This window comes from Thermobia domestica, chromosome 4 (genome assembly GCF_964235325.1).
Source record: "Thermobia domestica chromosome 4, izTheDome1.hap1.1, whole genome shotgun sequence".
Taxonomy (NCBI): domain Eukaryota; kingdom Metazoa; phylum Arthropoda; class Insecta; order Zygentoma; family Lepismatidae; genus Thermobia; species Thermobia domestica.
The window spans coordinates 278,410,459-278,436,994 of NC_137457.1; the positions used below are offsets into that span (position 1 = coordinate 278,410,459).

General features: G+C 34.6%; 1 protein-coding gene across 4 annotated transcripts in view; it reads left to right on the plus strand.

The window, feature by feature from the left end:
- qtc (GRIP domain-containing protein quick-to-court) overlaps nucleotides 1–26,536 on the plus strand; it is a 252,314-nt gene that overhangs the window by 168,370 nt on the left and 57,408 nt on the right. For all 4 annotated transcript variants that reach the window (XM_081755956.1, XM_081755960.1, XM_081755957.1 and 1 more), the window contains exon 2: nucleotides 21,162–21,363. In XM_081755956.1, the coding sequence (XP_081612082.1) occupies nucleotides 21,162–21,363 (202 nt within the window). The remainder of the gene's footprint in view (nucleotides 1–21,161; nucleotides 21,364–26,536) is intronic.

A 26,536-nucleotide genomic window follows, 5' to 3' on the forward strand; every position in this document is an offset into this window, starting at 1 on the left:
TTAAAGTGTGATCAATGAAAAAAAAAATAGTGTTACATTTTCTTCAATATATAGGTATCATTGTCTTCTTCAGATAAATTATGAAAGTACTAAGATTTTACAGTACTTAAATACAGCTTATATCAGGAGTGCACCCACGGGGTAGATTTACCAGGTATGATTCCCTCCCAAAAAACTTGGTAAGTCGACGTGTATTTGTACACTTTCTTAGTAAAACTATACTTGTTTAGCAGAAAAATGATTGATGTAGCCTCAAGATTTTGATCTTACTCTTCGTTTGTACTTTTTCTCTGAGAATGTAGGTGGCAGAGCTTAACAATTACTTGTTGTTTTTCTCGGGTGTACAACAACATCTATTCAATGCTATATTTAGGTAGTGTCTTGTAGTATGGTATGGACCCTCCGAAAATTCAGACCCTCCGAAGCATATATAGAAAATGAAGGGAGGCCACTATAGCATTCAATGATCTTTCTCATCTCATTGTTTTGTAAACTTTTCATTTTAAAAATTCCAGGTTTGATCCGCAGTGGGAGTGCTCTTCTGTTATACAAATCCGAGTAGTGGTTCAAATTCCATTTAAAGTAAGCAGTAAGCCTATTCTCATACAACCTTGATCTTGAAACGAGGTGCTAAACTGAAACGAATCAATCGTTCAATCAATTCATCACTTTTTGGTCTTGGTGGAACAGAGTTTCCTGTTGTCAGCGTGCTTAATACATTCCTTTCTAGAAATGTAATACAGCAGTGATGCTTGCTGTATTACAATGCACTGCTATATTTGTTAATACCGTAAATTCAGTATTATTAAGAAGGTCGTTAATTTGCTGGAATATTAATATGTTATAACAGCTAATGTTAATTACTTATATATATAATAATGCTACGTTTAAAACTTATTGAACTGGAATATGCTTGCAGACTAAACTTAACCTTTCAAACTGTAAGAAAATGCAGTCTTATATGCAAGTCTCAGTTACGTGATGTAAACAAAGAGTCTACCCAATAATTAATACCACACGGTCACTTACTTCTAAAGCTTTACGGTATATTTTAATTAGTGCTTAGTGTGTATTATTGGCCAGTAGGACACTAGAGAATGTTTCTCTGCTTACTTCAGTGCGCACAAGTACAAAAACACGGCCAACTCAACAACGTGCAAACGCTATTTAAGGAATGCGTCGTCTTCGCCAAACACTATTAGCATCTCCAAATACCGTGATAAACCGTGGCCGTCGCGTCGCTACTGTATGTACGGTATACACGTCCAACACGTATTTTTTTTTTCTTTATAGAGTCTTTCATTATCATAAGATTGGTGTACGTGTATTTAAAAAAATAAAAATAGTACTTTCTCTTGATGAATATGATTCAAAAACTAATTAAAATTCATGTTAATAGCAATTTTTTGTATGCATTGTACGTACATTCATCATACGTTGTACACATGCAATATTCATATTGCTGTCACTCTTGTTGCATATTTAGATAAGTTTAATGTGTTAAGATAACGTCTTCTAATTTGATAACAAATCATTTTTCATTTACATTGGAAAGTAGATTGCAGGAAGGAATTTATTATTCCCTTTCCTACCATCAAATACGTAGCAGATAAATTTTATATATTTACATACTTTCACTGTAGATGCTATTACGAATATTTATGTAGTGTGAAAATGGAAAACAACGTAATCTTCTTTTACAACGACTTTATTAGGCTACTTTGGGTCAAATCTTGCAACTTAGATTGTATATGCTTTTATACCAACTTCTAACTTAACGAACTCTATGGCCTATGGAACCCGGAGATTCAATGCTGCGTTCACAAAATCTCTCCACTGATTTTTATTCTTAGCTGACTGGATCCAGTTTCTATTTTGTATTCCTATTTCTGCGAGATCCATCTTAATATTGTCCTCCCATCTGCGCCTAGGTCTTCCTAATGGTCGTTTTCCGATTAGACTTCCAGTTAATACTTTGAAAGCGTTCTTACTTTCTTCCATTCTGGCTACATGAGCTGCCCATCTGAGCCTCCTAGGTTTGATGACCCTAACTATACCAACTACAGCTCTGGAAATTTGTACAGATCCATAAAAAACGTAGTAAATTTTGCATATGAAACATATTGTAACAAGTCACATAAAGATTCCATAAACAAAGGATGGTTGTTGATTTTTCTCCCAGCTTAGACTTTTTAAAACTTAGAACCATAATTTTAGTATGAGGCACTTTACGAGCAACACTACACGAATGCTTGTTTATAGGCGTATTAACTCTATGTTCACGAAAACATGAAGCATAAATGGTTAATGAATCGCCTCATACTAAAATTGTTGTTGCAAATTCGAAAAAAAATAAAAGAGAGAGAGAGAGAGAGAGAGAGAGAGAGAGAGAGAAAAGAAAAGAGAACTCTAAACTGGCATAATATAAACAATTATGCTTCGTTTGTGTGATTCTTTATTTGATTTGTTAATGTATGTTTCATATGGATCTTACACAGATGTAACGTTTAATTCTTGAACTTCATATGATATACTAGCTTTTATGAATACTTTTATCTTTTATGACTATCATAGGCATGAAAAGGCCGACCCACCTCCTTTGAGTTGCAAAATTTGCCTATAATCAACAGATAAAAAGGCAATACCATGGTAGCTAGATTAGCACAACAAATTAAACTCTGCTCCCGACAAGAACACCTGAATTTCTTAAAACCAAAAAAAGACTAAATCTATCCCTTCTTTAGCGATATAAAAGGAATCGGTTAAGTCAATAAGGACTAGAAAGACCTCCACGATGACAGAGCAGTGAAGTTAAAAACAAACTGTCGCCTTCTCTTGGAGAGATAATTTACCGAAAGTTACTATGATATTATTAAGTTTTATTACTATTATCTGTAAAAAAATCAAAACTATGTCAAACGAAACAAATTAATATTTAATATAAAAGTATATAGTTTCAGTGGTAATATTATGAAGTATTAATTTGTTTTATTTGAAACTATATCAATTTTTTAAATGGTAATAAAACTTATGTTGGTAGACACAATATAAGTATTTAACAAGTAGGTTTATAAAATCATTGCTTAATTATAAATATGTATAATATAAAATCCTTTTCTGCTTTTAAACGTTCTTCTACCATTTAACTTTCGAGAGACGATAGGAGAAAAGAAAGCTGGTGATCGTGAAAAAATCGAATTCAAAGTTTCCCCGGATTTCCACATTTCATAGCCCCTACATACCGAAAAAGTTATTTTTTCGACGGCTCTTCTCTTCGTCCGTTCGTCCTGATGTACGCTCTACTAGAGGCCATACCGTTCAATATATCGCAATCAAAAGTTTTTCAGATGATTCCTCAGGTTCTTTTTTTAAAATTTTCTTCATATCCCTGCAAAATAAGGATAATTTGTTAATGGGTGAAAATCAGAGGTAAAAATGGATCTGAAAAGGTAGGGGAAAGCATGATGTCACATCGTCCCCATGCCTATTTTTGCCCATTGTATTTTTTAGGAAGTGGAGGAATGCCATAGACTTTTTTTTTGGGAGTGGGGCGTCCCCCGTGTTTCCCTCACTTTTACCCCTGGTGAAAATGAGAATGTAATTTTCTCGAAAACAGCAGCTCTAACGATTTTGTGCATTTTTGACAAATTTCATTAACAATTCTATATTGCTGTAAGTATAATTCGTTCCTCTGGGAACACGATAATTTACTCTTGGGATGAGGTATTCCGGGGCAATTTCCTCAAAAGTAACTCGGGCAAGTTTGTTCATATTTTATAAATAAATGTTCAATCAAGAAGCCTACAATATTATAATTATTATTTTTTTAGTTAAAAAAATCACAAGCAGTACTTTATTCTTTGAAGGCGTGTCTTTTCGGACAATTTGCTCAAAAAAACTTTCAGTTAATTTGATTTTGTTTCATTAATTACTATGTATTTCTATAAAAGCATAAATCATTTTGCATGGAAAAGTTCACAAATGTATTGGTTGTATTCTTTATGGACGGTTTTCTCAAGAACGACTTAAATAATTTTGTGCATATTTCATAACTAAACATTTTTGTAATAATCCAACGATATGGCATAAATAAATTTCTCGTGAAAGATCCAGAAGGGGTAGTTTGTGCTTAGAGGTGTATTTTTCAATACAGTTTTCTAATTGCGCCTATACAGTAATTTTGTTCATAGTTCGTAAACAAACGTTTTCGTAATAACTACAGCATGATATAGTCTACTCAATTTAAGAAATGACAGCAAGTAAGTTTAGTGCGGTGGTCCGTACCCTTTATTTAAAAAATAAATCTACTTTTTTTAGCGCTTTTTCACCTGCAAATGAAATAAGCTGTAAGAGTTTCTTGATTACTTTTTGATGCTTTGATAATTTTTTGAACATGTATTTATCTAATCAAACAACTGAAAGTTTCTAGGGATGCAGAATGTGATCTCAGAGGGAGGTTGATCAGGCACACACCCAGAAATTTGTTCTCGGGATTCAAAGTCGAAAGATTGGAGGGAATACGGACCATTGTTTTTTGCAGTAATATTTTGGGAGCACTGTTCCCCGGATGAGACCAAAATAATAAGTCTATAATGTAATAATAAATACAATAATGCCACCAGTGCCCCTCCGAATACTAAGTGTGCTTCCCCCCCGCCCGGCATATTTTCCTGTAAAACGCTGGTACGAACTGGATGGATCTCCCATGGTTATGTCCCTGGTGTAGACGAACAAAAATGCACGTACATTATTCAAGAAGAATTTGAGTTTGGGAATTAAGACCCCACGGACTTCGAATGGGTATGTCCTTGATGTTGTCTTCCCTCTTCCCACTTCCCGCTGACCATTCCATGGCTACAAACCAGCAATGGAGAACAAACAAGTTAATGGTCTTTTCCTTGTTATCAAAGTATCTTGAGAAATTTTGCTTCATATTGCTATCCTGGTTGTTCTAAAAGTTCTTATCATGCAGAACTTTGTTCTTGTATAATGCACCACAAAGTCTACGAATTCACTTTGCGTTCTGGAAAGAACTTTCTACCCACTTCACTTACACGCATGGAACTAAATCATTTGCCGGAAACGGAAGAAAATAGCTGTCAACCTAAATATGATCGGTGAAATAAGGTCAAGTCTCAATCGATTAATATACAAGTTACTAGAACTAAGCTGTTCCTATGGCGACGGACATTGCTGTGACGCCAATGTGCATGCAGAATATCGTCAAGTATATGAATATGGAAAATGTATAATTATGCATATGCAACGCAAAATAATACAAGCGTTTCAATCAAAGAATAGTCATTTTGAAGGTCAATGTACAATCCGACCGTTGCAATGTAAGTGGAATTATGTGTGATTCCAGTGATGTGTGAATCAGTGAGGGAGCCAGGGCTGAAATTAGAACTTGTGTGTGTGTGTGTCTGTGTCTGTGTGTAAAATTTCAGTCTAGAGCACATTCATGGCTAAGCGGTTAGCGTACACACCTTTGGCGTGGGAGACCTGGGTTCGATTCCCGGCGGGAGCTCATGTGCTTCGGATTACACGTTAATCAGTAGGTCCAATCTCATATAGCCTCGCTGCTAAAAGGGACCTTCAACTTAAAATCAACTCACCTCAATTGCACTCTCTTCAGTGGAACGAAGTTTTAGATAGCTAGTGACCGACAAACATTTGACGAAGTTACAAATATACATTTTACAAATATAATTTACACTTTGCTAGGAGATATTATTAATTATATATTTTAAAAGATCTTCAGAAATTACTCGTTTTAAACAACTACAACTCATGTGTATGATATTTACCATATCACTGATGCTCCTATATCTAAATTGTTTTCCAGTGGCATCACTTACAGGCTCTATCCTCATATGTTATTTTGTAACAGTTTATCAAAAACATATTTCCTTATTTTCCATTATATTTGGATGCCATAGACTTTTGGGAATTCCCTTATCAAACACTCGAAAATATCTGTTAAACTTTTAATGATACCGTGCAGAAAATAATAGCTATAAGCTGCTATGTCTGATCATTGAAAATGTCTATTGTGATAGCAGTTAGAAACTGTTATGATTACAAAATAGAAACCTCATTTTTATTTGTAACACTTTTTGCCTATATCTACTTGTATGTGTTCCAAAAACACAAACTACATGCAGTTAAAAATTTAATAGAATGGCACGATTTTTTAATAAAATTTCTTAGCATATTTACTATTACATTTAACGCTAACAGTGCATTTAATAGCAATATTAAATTAGTGCTAATTCTTTTGTCGTTTTCTACAACTATCTACAGATACTTTCAAACGCAAAGATGCAAACGTTAACAAGAAAAACTCGTATAGTACAGACCAATGTATTTGAATTCCTTTATCGTACATTGTTTAATAAAAACAGCTGCTAAACAAATATAATATGTATCTACTGTATTTCAAAGCGGCAACACAGCTGAAGAAAAGAAACGCTAGTCACCACATACCGTGTGTGTGAGTGTAATATAGTTGTGCTGTTTTTAGAATAGTGATGAAATAACTGAAGATGTTGACACTATTAAGAGGACAAAATACAAATGCAGCACATGCGTCAAACGTGCAATGTTCACAGATGGGAAGTCACATAATTACAAGTATTAACTTCATGGTACATTACAAGTACATTTTGGTATCACGCATTCTTTCGATTTTCAGATCATTTTTCTTTGTGTATATAAGGTTCGAAATTGACTTTTTAATAATAAAGTACCGGTACGTCCATAAATAAATAAAATACACGCATGTACCCAATGCACTTACAAACAAAATTACTCAATAATTTGTTTTATTAATATAAATTCAAAAATTCTTGTACTTTTATAATCACTAACAAAATGTCACACACAGCTTTTAACACGACTTTTTTGTGAGTAGATTGATCTATTCCAGAGTTTCTCAACCTAGGGATCGCGAAAATAAGCAGAAAAGAGAAATAGAATCTAATACCGGAAAATATTATTTTGAATTTTGTTCTGATATGTATATTTTTTTATACATACTGGTAAGAACAACAAAAAATAGGTTTACTAAATATTTTCAACAGGTGCAGAGCTGTTTAAAAATAAACTTAAATGAAAGAAGTATGATACGAAACTAATGAGAACTGCATATTGAAAATACAAATACAGAAAATACAGAATACCAGAAAAATACAAATACAACAAAACCTACATATTGAAATACAATTAGAGTTGAAAGCTAATGAGATATCTGATCATGGTGTTATTTCACTATTCCGGCAATGTCCAGTTCAATCTTCGTGACTTGCATTATCAAGTCATTTTCAACTGATAAACAATTTCTTGTCTTTGTTTTAATGCTTACCATGGAAGGAAAACCACTTTCGCACAGGTACAATATAGCAACTGGAATTATTACTTTTAAACCAGCAGATACCAGACCAGGATATTCTTCTCTCCTCTTCAACCAGAACTTGTCCAAGTTTTCGTTACAGAAAACCAGTTGTAAGTAATTATCGCACGATAATTATATTACAGTGAAACCTCTCTAAAGCGGACAGCCGTGGGGAATCAATAATTGTCCGCTATAGAGAGGTGTCCGCCTTAGAGAGGTCTTGATATTTTCTTACGTAAATTAGTAAAGAAGGTAATATGCAATTAGTAACTATTTTTGGATGAATCATGTATTTACGAATATTACCAAAATGTTACTGTACCTGTATTGTCCTCTGCTGTCCAATACTCTGTGTTCCAGGCACAAGATGGAAATAAGATGTTATAGTTCTCTGCACTTTACACTTACGTTTTCAGTATGTCGCTTTAATTTGTGGGTTGATTGCAGTCCAGTAATGTCTTTTTTGTGAAAATACGCGTACCCGCGGCCAAAAACTACCGAACTTGTCTTCTGCTTGGTTAGAGATTCCAGCAGGACAGTAGAATAACGTGTTATTTGAAATTGCAGGCAACTGTCAATCACTTTTATATCTAAAACAACTTGGGTGGGAGTGGAATGCAAGCAAAGGACATGAAAGTGTTGTTAAACAGAGACTCTTCGTCTGGATTGCTGATTAGATAGTTGAGGAGACAAAATGTTACACTGCTTTCTTGGTGACACATGTATGAATTACTAAAAATGTATTTTTACAATACTTTTCAACTTATTTATAGAGAAAGTGTCCGTAATACGGAGGTAAATAATACCTATAAAGGACAGAAAAGACTGTCCGTGTCCATACTAGAGAGTGTCCGTTTTAGAGAGGTTTGTCAATATGTTTTATTCTATTGCAGTGTTTGGGGATTACAAAATATGTCCGTTACGGGAGGTGTCAGCTTTATAGAGGTGTCCGTTAATAGAGGTTTCATTGTAGTTAGTCAAGAAGTTGTGGGCTTAGATCAGCTACTTTGATGGTCTCTTCAATGAAGGGGTTTAATATTCATCTTGAATCAGCACTTTCATCTTAGGGAATATATTACTGTTACTTTATCCACTATATACAATGGATTCTACTATTATAGATGGATATCGTGAGATCTCCGCAATAGGTATATTAAAAATACCACACAAACTTATTACAAACCAGAATGTATAAGGGAGTCGCTGGCAGGAGGATGTAATAAAATGGGGGTCGTAATAGGAATTAGGTTGAGAACCACTGATCAATGGAAACGCCAGGAGGAATGTGAAAATTAAAGTTCTTTTTCTTTTAATCATTATTATAAAAGGGAAACGTCTTATTCTGTGAGTAACGCTAATTAATTTGTATAGTAGTAAAGTCTCGCTAACAAGTGTCGCTGCCTGCCTGTTGTCAATAGATGGCTCTAAAGTGCAAGCAATTTTCAGATTTAAAACTATTTTGACGATTTAATTGAAGCTTAACTTCACTGTTTCAATTTAATTCAAAACAGGACAAGACTCAGGGGCGGGTTTAGAAGGTAAAAACTAGGGGCAGCCAGAACCCATTCTATGGTAGGTATATCATGAGTTTATAATAAACTTTCAAATATACATAAATAATAGCTTAAATTATTTTCGTCTCTCAAAAAACTGGTGGGGGGGCCTAGCCCCCCGGCTCCGGGCTAGATCCGTCCCGTCACTAACAAGGGAAGTAAGCATATTTAGATTCACCATTAATATTTGTGTATGTTTGTTTAACATACAGAGCTGGATTTAGATTTGGTGGGGCCCTAAGCTACTGAAGATAATGGGGCCCTTTATGTGTCCAGATGATCATAGGATCCTATATACAGAAATGAAGAAACCGGTGATATTTTAGGAAGCAGGATAGCAAAAGGGGCCCTATTACTTACATCATAGGGGCTTACACAAAAGAAGCACTGTTGCTATATGTAGATTTTGCTTTATTTATTGTTTTTTCTTATTTTAGAAATGTGCATTGAATTTTTTCCTTTAATTTTTGGGGCCTCCAAGAGCGTAGGGCCCTAAGCTATAGTTTGTTTAGCTTAAACATAAATTCGGCACTGCTAACATATGTTTCGATGACTCAATTGCAACTTATTGTTTTAGCAAAAGAAACACTGACCAAAGCTTAAAACCTACTTTATTTTAAATTATAATTTGTAACGGTTTCGGATATCTAACATACCCTTCTTCAGACACTATCGACAATCTGATACACGTTACAAATTATAATTTAAAAAAAAGTAGGTTTTAAGCTTTGGTCAGTGTTTCTTTTGTTAAAATAATCAACCCAAAGCCATGGATAGTCTTATTATTGTTTTAATTTAATTATTTGAAAATAGTAAGTGATTGATGCTGAATATAAACGTGGTTTGCTGTTTAATTATTAAGACAAGGATCGTAACCAAGGGCATACCCACGGGAAAGAGTCCACCAGTTCCAGACCCCCCCCCCCCCAAAGCTTCCTAACTCAACATCCATTTGTACACTTTCTTAAAAATATATTTGTTTACCTTGTTTGATTACTAGCATGTAAATAAGTCTTCATAGCTGCCTCTTGTCGGTGAAATTGTGTCGTAAGTATTGTCGAAAAGAATAGTTTGGCCATTTCTCTTGGCTAGGAAATCTGACACTTATCCCACTTGGCCATTTCCCTTGGCTAGGAAATCTGACACTTATCCCACTTGGCCATTTCCCTTGGCTAGGAAATCTGACACTTATCCCACTTGGCCATTTCCCTTGGCTAGGAAATCTGACACTTATCCCACTTGGCCATTTCCCTTGGCTAGGAAATCTGACACTTATCCCACTTGGCCATTTCCCTTGGCTAGGAAATCTGACACTTATCCCACTTGGCCATTTCCCTTGGCTAGGAAATCTGACACTTATCCCACTTGGCCATTTCCCTTGGCTAGGAAATCTGACACTTATCCCACTTGGCCATTTCCCTTGGCTAGGAAATCTGACACTTATCCCACTTGGCCATTTCCCTTGGCTAGGAAATCTGACACTTATCCCACTTGGCCATTTCCCTTGGCTAGGAAATCTGACACTTATCCCACTTGGCCATTTCCCTTGGCTAGGAAATCTGACACTTAATCCCACATAACCTCGATACTGAGATAGTATGTTTAAACTTCAGACAAACAAAGTATGAAAATTACTATTAAGGTCAATATGGCATAGATCTTAAGACAATTGCCTTATTCTTATAATTTACAATATGAAGAAGAGCATAACAAAATTAGCAAGTAGGTATAAAAGAAGTCCTTAGATGAAAATTTAGGACATTTAAAAATTAGCAGAAAGTTCATTTGAAATACAAATTGCTTGTTTTTGAACACTTTTTTAACAGCTTTTAATTGTCAAGTTCATGAACATTTGGTAGGTTTGTGTTGGCTTACTTTTTTTTTTTTTTTAAACTTCTGCGTGACTTCAACTTTAAAAATTAATTAACTACGAAAACAAAAACATGCATGAGTATTCATTAAAATCCTATTAGTTCTAACATAAATACTGCCTAGAAGATAAAGGAGTAACTTCCTTTTAAAGATAATTTGTAGTATACAAGTCTTTTTGTTAATTGAGAGAAGACATGTGAAAATATGATTTTTCTCTCGAGACTTCGCGCAAAACTACCCAGTAGTGTTCAGTTAAAAATTGCTGTCTAAAAATGTTTAATACGTCAATATTTTGAAATACAGTGAAAACTCTTTTTAAAAAGGCTATCACCCAAAATTTCAAATTATAAATGGTCGTATAGAGAGACACTTCTAAATAAGGTTTGATGATTTACCAAAAATGTTTCATTTCATCTCAAGTCAGCAACCTCTCGATTGGTTTGACGCAACTTTCGTATCCTGAGCCAGAATTTTCATTTCTTTGTAGCTTTTCTAACCTAAATCTTGTATTATTTGATCCATATATTTCAATCGTAACATTCCTCAAGGTGTTTTTCTTTTTTCAATTCCCTTCATAACTAATAGGGTGATTCTTCCCCTTAATAATATGTCAAATCATCCTATCTCGTCTTTTCGAAATATTCTTCAGTAAAACATTTTTTTCTTCTACCGTTTTCAATGCTCTCTCTGTTAAATTTTATAGCAATTGATAAACTACTAATTCTCAAAGTCACGTTTGGTGGGGAAAAGTTGTAGTTTCAAACGGAGGCCATGAGTATTTGTGAGGAACAACACATAGTCCATGGTATACCCAGGCCTGTATCCACGGGGGGCTAGGGGGCCGCCCCCTAAATTTTCACTGCCCCTCTAAAATTTTCACGGTAGGCTTGCAAATGAACTATAATATGATTGGGTCGGGCCCCCCTAACTTCTACCGCCCCCCTTAAGTTTTTGGGCTGGCTGCCTGGGTATACCTTATTATTTCTAGTTTCTTCAGCTCTCATTTCTTCGTTTCATCAGTCATTTCCATTCATCATCCGTCTACTTCAGCCTACAGAGCATATCCATCGAGTTTATATACATTTTTAAAAAAAGTCCAAAATTTAAATGTTACTCTGTGCTTTCTTTCTAATATTAAAACTTGCAAATTAAGTAGTATTTCGTGTTACACAGGTTCTTTGACATTTGAAATAATAGCGCTTTATATAAAAGAATATTCTTTCGTCACATTATAGAACATACTAAATCTAACCTAAAAAGTATATTTAACAGTCTAGAATTGCCTGTTTTAGTTTTCAATACTCTTAAAAATATCTAAACTTGTACTTTATTTAACCAAAGGTGTAACATTTGCTTGAAAACGGAGGTAGTTATTAATCATTTAGAGAGCTCTTCCGGGAGTGCATAGACCTGGAGAGACGTCGGAGAATGCTCCAGTTTAGTATCAGACGAACCACTAGGGTCGTTGAACTAGGTAGAGCGATCGATTTTCACCAGTAGCGGGTGGTGTATCTGTCCCAGACAGGGGATTCTCGCGTAGGAAGGTGTGGCTCAGTTTCTTCTTTTTGATGTGGGTTACGGTTACTTTTATGGAATTTGCATAGTGAATCCTGTAATTACCTTACAAATTTACTAAATTCACACAATGGGACATAAAAAACGATCAGCAAGAATAATTATGCCCTTTCGAAAGATAATTTATATACTTCCATATGCATACTTGTTGCAAGAAGTGTCTAGTACTAGTTGAATTTATATATATATATATATATATATATATATATTATTATTATTATTATTATTATTATTATTATTATTATTATTATTATTATTATTATTATTATTATTATTATTATTATTATTAAGTATGCTGCCTTTCGGCAGGTCCTGGGACTGGTGAGACTTTTTTTTTCAGTTTTAGATTTGGGCCTGGAAATGTTTCTTCCACTTTTGTCGATCTTCAGCTTCCTCTTTTAACTCCCAATATTTTCTCCTATCTTTCAAATCATCGATCAGCTGTGTTCTTCTTCCTATTCCTCGCTTCCCTTCCATCTTTCGTTCTATGGCGGTGTGAAGAAGACAATTTCTTTGCAAGATGTGTCCAATCCAATTGGCCTTTCTGCGAAGGATGGTGGCTAGAAGTGTCCTCTTCTCTCCTATCCATTCTAAAACATCTTCTTTTGTTGCTCTCTCTGTCCATTTTATCTTCTCCATTTTCCTCCAACGCCACATTTCGAAGCTCTCTAAATATTTCTTCTCTAACTTCCGTAATGTCCAAGTCTCTGAACTATACAGTCCAATGCTCCATATAATAGCACTTGACCAACTTCTTCTTAAGTCCAATATTGAGCCTGCTAGTTAAGAGTGATCTTTTCTTGTTGAATGCTTCTTTAGCTATGGCATTTCTTGACCTGATTTCTTTGGTGCAATAAGCGTCTCTCGTCAAAATACTTCCCAGATACTTGAAATTATCGACCTCTTCAAGTTGTCTTTGTTCTACTCTGATCCGTAACGGCGTATTTCCAAGGGATATTCTCATGACTTTCGACTTTTCGATGTTAATTTCCATTCCATACAGTTTTTCAGTGTCAACTATTTTGTCAATCATCTCCTGTAGTTCTCCTTCGGTTTTAGCTATTATCTCCAATTCTATGAATGCTTCCTTTATATATATAGTATAACCGCGTTAACACGAACTCGCTTAAGCCGAACACTCGGTTAGGACGAACAAAATTTCGGTCCCGGCATCACTATACGTTATCTTATAGGAAGTTTTATCGGTTAACGCGAATTTCGGTTAGCACGAATTACGAACTAATTTTTAGTCCCTTGAGTCAGTAAAGGTTTTCATTTAACATGAACTTTCAACCCTTGTTTTTGTAAAGATCATTTTTCTTATTTCAGATTTTACTCCAGATCAGTTTCTGCCATACAGTATTTATACAAACGAAAATTGCCTTGTAAATAAGAGAAAAATCAGAAACAGGTATCTTTCCTCCCTTATGAGGTGTTGATTCTATCCTCCGTCAAGCGCTGAACATGCAGGTGCTTGGAAGACAAGCTGCTGGCGACAGCTCGAGGCAAAACCTCTTCTCTACCCTGTAACTCCAAACTGGTGACAGGAGTTATAAATACCTTTCCGTTACTAGCGGTACCCAACCTGCTAGCGGAGTTATCAATTTTATAACTTGACCTGGATTTTCTGCGTGGAAACTTCTTTTTTTTTTTTTTTTTAATTTTAATTTTCGAAGAGAAAATAATAACCTTACTGTAGTGTTTTCACTTTTCAGAGGATGGTACCGAGACGGAAACTAGTCTCGATCTCGATTTTAACTCGAATTTGAGACCGAACCGTGCTTTTCAAAATCGAGACGAGAACGAAACTCTGTCTCGTCTCGATACAATTCTGTGGATGGTATCACGACGGAGAATAGTCTTGGTCTCGTCTCGAATTTGGAACCGAGACGAGACCGAGACTACTCAGTTTCGTCTCGATACCATCTCTAGTGTTTTCTATGACATACATAATATACTGTAGTGGTATGTATAGTATGTATACTGTAGTGCGTATGTATGGACAAAATGTATTCGAATAATAAAATTTGGGTCCCCGGTTAACACGAATTTTTTTAACACGAACTCCTGATTTTTCAGTCCCTTGGAATTCGTGTTAACTAGGGTTTACTGTATATATATATATATATATATATATATATATATATATATATATATATATATATATATATATATATATATATATACGAGTATATAATAAAATCTTTTCAAATCCGGAAAGAGGGGCGGGGGAGACAGAATTCTCAGTTGAATGATCTCACATCCACGTTCTAAGCCAGCGTTTCCCAACCGGTGTGCCGCGAATGGACCGCTGGTGTGCCCTGAGGAAATCGAATCAAAATTATTAATTTTATAGCAACCAAATTGCAAGACATAGGGAAAAATTTATATTTTTGTATTTCACATTACTATGAATTTCTACCATGGAAAAAATTACTGTAATTGTAATATATAATTCTACATCTACTACTGTGTAGCAGACAGTATTTCGGCTCGTACACATTTCCACGGTTAGCTGCTATGTTACGCTTCAATTGAGAGTCATACTAACACCGAAAAATGGAAGCACTTGTACGGTACGCGTCAAGTGAACGTTCATAGAACACTCATTCGCACGTGAATGACAGAACAACACTTTGTTCAACAGCTGTGTTTTGACTTCGACGCATCGCAAGCTGTGTGATTGCAATAATATGCACCGGTTTTGGCTAAAACAGCAAAGTTAAAAGTACAAGACATTTGTTTGTTCGTTCGTTATTTAGTGATCTTCGTTCTTAGTGAAAGGTTGGATACAGATTTCGAAAAAAAAAAAGAACGTATTTTTAAAAATTTGAGTCCTATATTTCATTGCAATTGTTTTCTATTTTAAAATTATAATAAAAAATAAGCATAATGAATTAGCATAGGGGAAAACCAGTGATCGAGCTTTCATCTCTGAGAAGATGATCAGTAATCACAGATAAAAAAAATACCATTTTATTTTAGATTAGCAAATAATAATAATAATAATAATAATAATAATAATAATAATAATAATAATAATAATAATAATAATAATAATGAGTGTGCCGCGAGAATTCAAGATACACCCATAGTGTGCCGCAAGTTCAAAAAGGTTGGGAAACGCTGTTCTAAGCCATGAATACTTCCCCTGAATGTCAACACCCAATTAGGAGAATGTAATTGGAATAAGGATGTTACATTTTTATTGATAAATACCATTCTACATTAATTTACTATTAACTTCGTTATTATGAAAGTTTTATTTAGTTTGTTGGAATTTATTCGAATACAATCGTATACCGATGAAAGTTGGAGTATTTCCAAAATAGTTTTTCCAACTGCTCAATTGGATACTCAGTTTGAAAAACCGAATATAGATTTTTCCATGTTTACATGTTCTGTGAATTTCATACAGTGTTCGAGTAGAAAGATCACTGTATGAAAATGTACACTGATGTTAAGACGAAACGGAAACCTTTTATTTTCTTTTTATGTTGTTCTTTTAATCTGAACACTAACACCCAAATTTATTGCAAGGCATACGAGGTAAGGGATCTGGAGTAATAGAATAAAGCATGTCACAGTGCTAAATCAATCACTTTTATTTTGCATTTTAATAGGGCATACGAAACACAGACCTTTTGCATATGTATATCTTGTCTGACACAGATAATCTTTTATAACGTACAAGTAGGGCTAATGCCTTTTAGTCAAACATTTTGTCTGTTCTCAAATATGAACCGTAAAACAGTTGAACTACTGAAAACCAACCAAATCATAGCAGCTTCATACATGTAAGTCCTTATATGTGTTGTTAATTACTTGTTGCATTATTTGCCTTGTTGTGCAAGAGGAATGTGTAGTCTTTTTTTTTTTTTTTTAAGTTAAAATGAATCTTAAGTTAACCTTTGGTAACATTAATTCTTAGTTAATATTAACATGATATGACAATCCAATGGTAGACTCAAGTAATTTCATTTCCGCTCTCAATCAAAGTGCAGGGTTTCAAAAATTACATCTTTGCTTCCAAAGAATCCAAACAATACGTCTGCTAGGTAGAGGTAGCGTAGTCCGGTCTGGTGAGCGTTCCATTTATTCTCATGTAAATATATTTCCTTAGTTTTCTTATATTTAATCCATTTGCTCTTTCAAGTTTCTTCTTTCGAAAATTAAACACAAATTTCAAGTATCTCTTTCATTATAATACAGTATTTATAAATCAATGCTAAACTTAATCATTGTACAGTAAATTCCATTTGTCGCTAATGTCATTGGAATCTATCGGGTATAAGAATGCTAATTGATAACGTGGGACACAGTCAATGGCGTGTGAGTTAAGCGAATGAAACGAAGGCTGTGACGCAACGTTACAATGCGATAAAGGAAAGTGGCTAAGCATACACACACATTTCGTTCGATAGTTAGTGAATTGCTTCTTTCATGCATAAACTAACGTGAATATGTACAAAAAACATGGCAACACCGCAACCCTTTCATTTGTTAACAGCATTTAAACGGAACTCGGAGCGCTGTCTTCAAACGCCATGAATGCTGACTCTTAGTATAGTAACAACTTAAAGGTTCTATCCAGGGAAAATGAAGCTGACTAATCAGATTTCTGTAAATGCTGTGCTCAGTAAAAGATGAGATATTGACAACACTTCTACAATCTATATAATACTATATATCTTTTTTCAATCGAAAATGAAAAACAAATTTTAACAAACGTACTTTCTTTAAAATAAATAAATCGTAGTAAAAAAAAAATTTCGGTTTTTAAGCAAATTATTTTTTAAAAGAATTTGTTTACGCATGACTAAAAGAAAGAACACAGGGAGCGCTTTCGTATTACAAATTGGTTGTATATGAGAGCGCTTCCTATACTTTTCTTATTAGTCGTGCATATATATTTAAAAAGTAACTTAAACAATTATGTTTTACTTCTTTTAGTACAATTTGTTTTATTTTTTTTAATAATACGATTATTTTAGAGAACGCATTACTTCTTTTTTTTTAGTTTTTAGTCGTAATTAAATACATTTTCTATTTACATTTTATTCTATATCAAGTATTTGTTATTTTCATTGTATTTCTCATGCGGTCTAACTCAAAGTTATTTCTATTTTTTTTAAAATACAAATGTATGTAGAAAAATATGAAAGTAACAATGAATATTGTATGATTACCCGATTTATGTCGCTGTGCAAAACGTTATTATATGACGTTGAGAAAAGATAGATTAAGTTTGCAAAACATGAGGACAAAGTTATAAACATTGTAAGTTAAATAAAGCCTGCAATAAAATATTTTAGTTTTGTTCCACATTCATGCCCTGTAAGCGAGAAGATACAAATGATTAATGAAAGTATTAACCCTTTAACGCGCCATTTTTTCCCGATCAAACTGATTTTTTAAAATTTGAAGTGGTTTTTGTGTAGGAAACACGGGATTTTAAAAAAATGCAAATATGTGGTCTATGGGATATTTTATGGTGTTTGCATATAGGGTGTATGCAAAGTTGCGCGTTGACATCTACAAAGTCCACTAAAACCAGATAGAACCAATAAAACGAGACGAATGTCAGCGTACTAGCACTTTTGCACTCGTTACACTTCTGTCTAACATAAAAAAAAAAATCATCAGTTCAAAACGTGTCCACCTAAACGAGAAAAGAAAGCCCAAAGATGACAAGATGACAACTCCACGTGCAGCAAGTAATACAAAGAGACCAACACTGGCTTACTATGACATCTAGCGGGAAATTCAGAACTTCATTAGTCAAAGGGCATCTTAGCTGATACGCAAAGCTACTTTTCTATGTCCGAACTAGAAATTAATACAATTTCAATGGTGCAATACAATTTCAAAGTGAACTTTGCATATATGCAAAGCTGCGCGCTAAAGGGTTTAAAGAAATTGATTGAATGGGAATATGAGAGGAACCGGGAGAAATCCGAGAAAAAAAAACACAAACACGATGTTCACAACAAATTCACATAAACTGACTCTTCGTATCAGAGATGAACCCTTTACCACTGAGCTACCATGCTCTTACTCTTCATTTGTACTGCATTAATACTGCAACCATTAATACTGCATCATCATATCACAAACAAATAATCGAGTCAACTTTCTTTGGTAGGAGCGATCCCGAGTTCAATTCCCGTCGGAAACGCGTAAAAGCCTTTTCAGGCCATCCTAATTTCTACCTGGGTTTTCCATTCACATCATGCAAATACCGGGATGGTTCAGTACCTCCGGAAAGGTACCAGCCTTCTTCCTTCCTTTTTTTCCTTTCCCACTTCACCGAATAGTGTGATTGCCGAGGGAAGTGATCCCTCATACATGACATGTTGACAAGAGCATGGATGCCGAATACCCAGAAACATAATCATATAAAAAAAAAAATAATAATAAAAAAATCAACTTAACTTTCCATAAGGGCCCACCCACGCAGGGAACCGACCGGGTTCGTACCCTCCATCAATTTCATAACTCAACTTGCATTTGTATACATTCTCAATAAAACTATACATATTTAGCAGAGAAATGATTTGATATAGCATAAGGGTTTGATTTTACGCTTCATCGGTATTTTTTCTTTCAAGTAATTCGGTGCAGAATAACACCAGTTTAATATTACATAGGCGTAGTTACTTGTAGTATGGGATACACCCAACTTTGGACGCTCCATCTCCTTCATTAGCTCCCTATTGAATCCGGAAGTGGTAGAAATCAACTATTTCCGGTTTCAACGTTTATTAGCGCTTTGTAATCAATTCAGCGTCTCAAGAGAACATATTACCACCCGCAACACTCCAGAAAAGTCTGAAGTGGTTCAAAATTTATTAGTATTTCCGGTTTCAATACTGGTTTTCACAGAGCAAAATTTGTAAAAAATATCGAGATCATTTCACTGTTCCAAGAATAGGTTTCATCTGCGTTAAACTTCTCCTAAATCCAGGAGTGGTTCAAATTAACCATGAGCGAAAACTGGTTTTTCGCTATCTTACCGTGACGCTCTACTAAAACAGGAAGTGGTTGAAGTTTACTATTGATTTCCATAGAGCGAAAAGTTAAGTGGTTTCTGCAATCAATTCAGCGTCCCAAGAGGAAGTGCCACCTCCTTTGTTAACCCTCTATTCAAACCAGAAATTACAAAAGTCAATCATTTCTTGTTTCAATGATGATCGGCATGGAATAAAAACGTTAACACATGGAGGTAAGTAGTGTTTTGCAATCAACGCAATGTCTCATGTGAACATATCACCATCACTCGCAACACACTACCGAAACCGGAAGTGGTTAAAATTATACTATTACTTCCGATTTTAATATGGATTTCCATAGAGCAAAAGCAGTAAGAAATATCCAGAACCGATTTTTGTAATCGATTCAGCGTCCCAAGAATAGGTTCTATCTCCTCAACTAATCCTCTCTTGAAACCGAAAATGATAAAGAAATAAATCGTTTCAGGTTTCAATGTTGATCGACATAGAACAGAAACGGTAACAGATAACGACAAGCAATTTTTGGTAATCGATTTAGCGTCTTAAGAGAACCTACCATCACCACCCATAATACTCTATCGACACCATATGTGGTTCGAATTTACTAGTACTTCCGGTTTCAAAAATACTTATTTCCATAGAGCAAGAGATATCGGAAAGTGTTTTCTTGATATAGATTCAGCGTCCTAGATTGAATTTTGTTTTCGAGTTTTATCTATCTGTTAAAACTGGGGGTAGTGAAAACCTAACGATTCGCGATTACAACGCTCATGGCATAATTGATAAAACTGAAATGGAGATAAAAAAAAAACCACAACAGTTTTTTATATATAGATTCGGTATCACATGAGTGTTTCACCTCTATTACAACTGGAAGTGATAAACATCAATTAGCAATTCCGGTTTCAATAAAAATCTTTATAGAGCAAAAATAGAAGAGATGGCGAGTAATGGCCTTTTCATATTATGAATTCAGCATCTGAGGAACAGGTTCTAATGGCCCTTTTGATATGGTTTCAGCGTCTGAGGAATATCCTCTAATTGCCTTTTGATATAGATTTAGAGTCCGAGGAACAGGTTTTAGACTATATTTTTGATTTTATTAATCTATTGCAACCAGTAGTTATAGATACCGATATACTATTTCAAGTTTGAGTATTCACATACCGTAAATACGCGCGTAATTTTCGCCCTCGCATAATTTTCGCACCCCAATTTTGAAGGGCATTTTCTGTATATTTTATTTTCCTCGCGTAATTTGCGCACGCGAGGATTTGACAGTGATTTCTAAGGTGAGAAACCACACGACTTCTTAATCAATTTTTTAATGTTATTTTTCTACAAATTTAGAATTAGTTGTTTGTTGACAATTCTTGCTACAAAGAAAATGTGTACCGGTATTTTCGTGTTATTTTGACTGGGGAAAAAAAAATTAGATGATGTTCACTGATGTGGCTATTTTTTCCCCCCGCATAATTTACGCACCCTTGTTTCAAAACAACTTTTTTCGTCTAAAAAAGTGCGAACATTACGTGAGTAAATACGGTAGTTGGAAGTCTAGCGTAGTTTCATACTGTGAAACAAAACAGTTGTTTAAACTTGGATTGGCCAGCCAATTGCCAGTAAGGTGTAGTAATTCGTAAATATGTGTAATAATAAGGAACGCGCGTTATGCAAGGTATTACGTATAAGATTGTAAAGCATTCTTTACATTAATTAAATTGTCTAAAACCGTGTATTAATTTGTTTTTGTAGGGTTGCCGGCGCCATGAGCCTAGAGGATTTCTCCCCTTCGAGGAAAAATTCTTTGGAAGAAGATGGCTCCAAAAGTAGAATACCACGTTTTCAGCGCTCCTCCTCTATGCGTCTGCGCGGAGAGCGACGCCCGATCTTTGGTTCGATCTCCGAGAAAGACGGGTGGTCTCCGCGACGGACGTCAGTTCCCAATAGGAGCTACGTAAGTACTTTCTTCATTGTAACCATATGTTTAATTAATATAATAGTTAAAAAGTGTAGGAATTGTATTTTTATTTATTTATTTTATAAGATAGAAAATTGTTGTATTCAACATTTAGGAAATGAAGTTTTTGTTAGTTTTGTAAATTATAAAAAATAACTTTATGCATTTTGGATGTATTTTTTTTAAAAGATATGTATATAACAGAAGTTGCTTTAAAACAATATGGATGTTGGTAAATTTTCAACAACGAATCTTATAAACTTGAAAAATTTTGTAGACCTACTTTACTACGCCAGTTCACAAATGGAATGAATGTGATTTCCAGAAGATAAGTACGTGTATGGTAACATGAGCGCATATCTATTACAATGATGTCCACAAGATTTTTCGGAGGAGGATTTGTATTCACCATCTTGTGGCATATAAGGCCTACCTCAGGAGAGGGGAGAGTAAAACACATGCAAAAGAGCACCCAGTGGCTGATTTCTTTGGTATCGCCCCGGTATTTACGGTATAATTTACAAAAAAAAAAAAAAAAAAAAGCTTTTGTACTTTACTGACCACCTACTATTGTATATTAACAGGAGTTGAGAATTTAAAGAAATAAAGAAAATAATGGAAAATTAAGTTTAGAGAATATTGCTGGGTTCGAGAAACTTAATTCATATTACTGATCCACTAGAAATCCAGGAAGGGGCCATAGTCCCTTTGTCCCACGTGCGGACATACAAATCTATTGTGAAATTACTTTATTATTTGCCTCGCTCTATAGATAAAAAAGGTAAAGAAATATCATAATGTAAATTATAAACATCTAGTTCTGGTGTATAATTAATGATAAACTTTACCTTTTAAACCTATAAGTATACATTGGGTCTATAGGACGCTGACCACATTTTAAATTTATACTATGAATTAATTTTTGCTAGATTAATGTATGAGACTTAATGTAAATTCAGTTCACAGGCTCAGCTTATGGCACTATGATTCATAATTTCTGTATGTGCTCAATCCTTTTTAAATCTACTATTTTGTTATACAGGGTGTCTCAAAAAGAATAACCCCATTTGATATCTTAACTTTTAATGAAAACCAAAGAAAAAATTGAACAAAGTGCAGATTATTCATACAAAGCAGTACTGTAATCATAAGTGTTCTTCGTGTCCACCAACATCAGCACGGATAATATCCAGCAACAGCCAAATTCGTCCCACATTTTGACCAAGATACTGGCATCGATGGAATTTACTGCTGCTTAGACCCTGTCTTCCACTTCGGCGAGGTTCGTATGTTAGATAACGGTTGCACAAAAAGACGGTTGACTATTCTCTCAAGAAAAAAAATCACAAGGGGTAATGTCTGGAGATCTTGGATGCCAGGAGTATAGGGTAGGGTCTCAGGGTCCAGTAAGTCCAAACCACCGTTGTGACAGTGTCATTGAAGATAGTATGTATGTATGCCAATGACGAAAGGCCCCGTTCTGCTTGAAAAAATTATATTGCGAGCGGCGCGTCTACTTATATATGTCTTCTTAATACAGCTTGGTTTATTCGGAATCAAGCACTAATGATAGGTCTGCTTTGCGATCCTTTTCGCTTGAAATTCACATGAATTTTCTAGAAAAGAAAAACTGCCCACTTACTATCTTCCTACAGTGAGACACAATCACAAAGTTTTATTAATTACTTCGAAAATTTAGGTAAAATAGTTCAAGTACTCCGGAGTGTGCCAGACCTCGGTAGACTTACTTGCAGGGTTAATTGACATATAACCAATACAAGCGTATCAAAGAAAAGTAAAAATGAAATACTTCAATGTATGTCCCACATTTATTTCCTGTAGGTTAAAGGAGATTGCTGATTAATGAACTTGAATGATTGTGAAATTTAGTGGAAATTATCGTGTGAGGGAAAATGGAAGAATTTCGAAAAAACTCACGGAACAATGTTGTCCACCACAAACTCTCATGACCTGGAATTGGACGAGGGACCGCTCATACCAGGTAAGCGCTCTACCACTGAGCTATCATCTCTCCCCGTATCAAAGAATTATGCCTGATGATACAATCAGACTATGGTATCAAACGAAGGCCACTATATTTTCAGAGCGTGAAATCGAGACATTTTTCTTAAACTTTCCAATTCAATGAGATGAAATTAACAACATATGGCAATTATTGGCACTTTAACCGTTGCATTGATGCATTACCAATGAACCTTAGTACAAGTTTTGTAAGAGATCGTAACACTTACTGTGTAAAATAAAATAAGACTGTTTAATATAATATACGGAGATTTTCACGCCCCGATTTTAGTTGAAAAAGTTGGAGACTAGGACCAAAAAGAAAGGACTGTCAGTACTAAATAGTTTAGTAAAGTACATATTCAGTATTTGTTCTTCTACATATTTTGTTAATCTGGACCATGAATTGTATATTCTTTGGAAAATATTGAAGACTTCCGGAAGCGAGTTATGGTCTCGCATCATACATCGCCTGCCCCTTAACCTTTTTCATGTTTTAGGAAACTCATGATGGTAATTGTTTTGCGTACTTAGGTGGCCCGCAAACTATGACAACTCAAGCCAAAAGTCAAAACTAATAATGTCAAATCTGATTAAAAAGAAACTCAACAAACTGTGCACGTTAAAATTAGTGTTGACAGTGGGCGATATACTACGCTTTTAGCCTTTACTACATGGACTACAATAAGGTATATCATTATAAACGTTAATAACCCCGTAAGAAAACACGTACACTCATGTCCAAAATGATTGTCACATATCTATAACTGTTTTCTTGTAAGAATATAGTTTGATAATGATTTTGCAGGGTACTTTTAATACTGATACTATATGTATAATCGGAAAATATATATTTGTGGTAAATTTCATGGGAAAGGAATTATAAATACGAATATTAGAATGAGTAAAACAAAATGTTGCTAAACGGACAATAAAGTTTTGTTTTCGTTTTATTGTTCTTATTTATTGCTCTTTTCACATGAAATTTGCCACATACATGTATTTTCTGATTATACACATACTAACATTGTAAGAAATACAGGGCGAATTCATTATCAAATTCTATTCCTACAACAACATATTTATAGACGTGCGACAATAATTTTGGATATGAGTGTACTACATGCATGGCTTATTGAGTTTAGCAACTGAAATTTTAGATTTGGTTGTCTAGCAACACATACGTGACGTCATAAAAGATAACATCGTACAGTATAGAGCAGTGTGTTTCCGTTTTGAACGAGTATACGAAAATTAAACTACCCATAACCACCGTACAAACAAAGATAGACAATATTTTACCTGCAAAGATTCACCCTGCAAGCCAACAGTTTTGAAGTTGGTGAAGAAGTGGAATACGGAAGGACAATTCCAACCTCAAGAAAGCACACGAATGATGGACGAAGAGCTGTAACAACACTGGAAAATATCGAACCGGTAAGGCAAGATGTTTCGCATAGTTCTTGGAAATCTCCTAACCTTACATCCTCTGAATTTTATTTGTGGGATGAAGCTCTTGGTACTTAGTCGTCTGTACCCACCAAAATATCATGGTAGCAGCTCGCTTTAGATCCTATCACTAGAAATCAACAAATCCATATTCATACTCATATTCTACCTGCTTATAGTAAATTGTGAGAGTAGTATTACCCATTTAGGTGTATAGGGATTAATTAGTTGACTAGTAAATCATTTTGGAGAAAATCTCACTTTCCACATGACATGAATTGTGATATTTTTCGATAAATTCAAGAATTGTTATTTAACTGCTTAAAAATACGTATAGTTATCACAATCCAGGCTAAAATTTAGTAAATAAAACTCGTTAAATTTGTTTCAAGTACTGCATAAGAATGAATTCACGATGTTCATGCAACTTTTGTTAACTATAATGCCAATTAAGAAAGTTATTCAAACTTCCTTAAACCCATCATATAGTTTAATTCAGAACTACAAATTTCTTTCCTAAGGGAAAAAATAGTACAGGCTCCGCTCAACTACCATTTATTGGAAGAACTAAGATGTCGATCACCGATCTTATCAACGAGTTGCCGTCGAGACTACCATCAGCAATACTGTTCTCAAGATGCAATTGTTTGCAGAGACTTGGTGCACATTTTGAGCATGTTTTTCATAAATACACAAAGCTGAATTCAACGAGCCATGTATCGTTGCTCTAGGTATTTCCTGTGCAAAGTTATTAAAGTTTTTGTTGGTAACCCTTGGTCCACCCTGTATTTCAAACTGATTGTAAGCCTAGGCTACGAGAGGGAGTAGCTGCAAAAACGTCAAATACAGTGGGCAACATGTGCAAAAGAAACGTGCCCCACCTATTATACAACTATTATTTTTTCACTATTAGCTTACAAAGTAGTAAAATGATCGACTAGAGCCATCATTGTCAATTACTGTTCTAATATTGCGTGCAACTTGCATTCATTGACATAATAACATATTTTCATAGATTCATATTCCGAGTAAAGAAAATACGGAGTTAAAAATATGCAAAAAGGAATATTGGAGAGTTGGCAACAGTGCCAATTTCTGATAGTTTTGCTGGCTTCTGTCCACTAAAGAGTATAATCGAATTACATATATATAATCGAATCAAAAGTGATTTTCTGGAATTAGTTCTTGAAAGAAAACTCTGAATACATATATTCTATCTACTGTTAGATATCACAATGTAGAAATAAACAAGGTAAATACACAGTAATAAATACATACTGTATATTTCAGAGTGGTGCTTCGAAAGGATATGATCTGGTTACACAATGTTATTGTGGTGTATATAATGGTCTATCAGCTTCTGATACTGCAAATATGACCATAACCAGTGATGTAATGAAGAGTACGGTGGATATACACAAAATATTTTTATAGTCCAGCATTTCTTGCCTTAAATTTATGAAACTAAGAGGATATACACGGATATACGCTAAAATTGAGCACACACTCTTCTTGTTTGCACTGCGATCAATCGTGGGACGTCAAACTGAAAGGTTTTATTTCATTTTTGCACTGCGGCCATTTTCAACTCTTCCGAATGAAGTATTTTTACGTCATACAACTGTGTTCTCTACATTAACAGATAATAACTACACGGCTCAAAATAGATTGGAATATTAGCCTGGTTCGCGAATTCGTG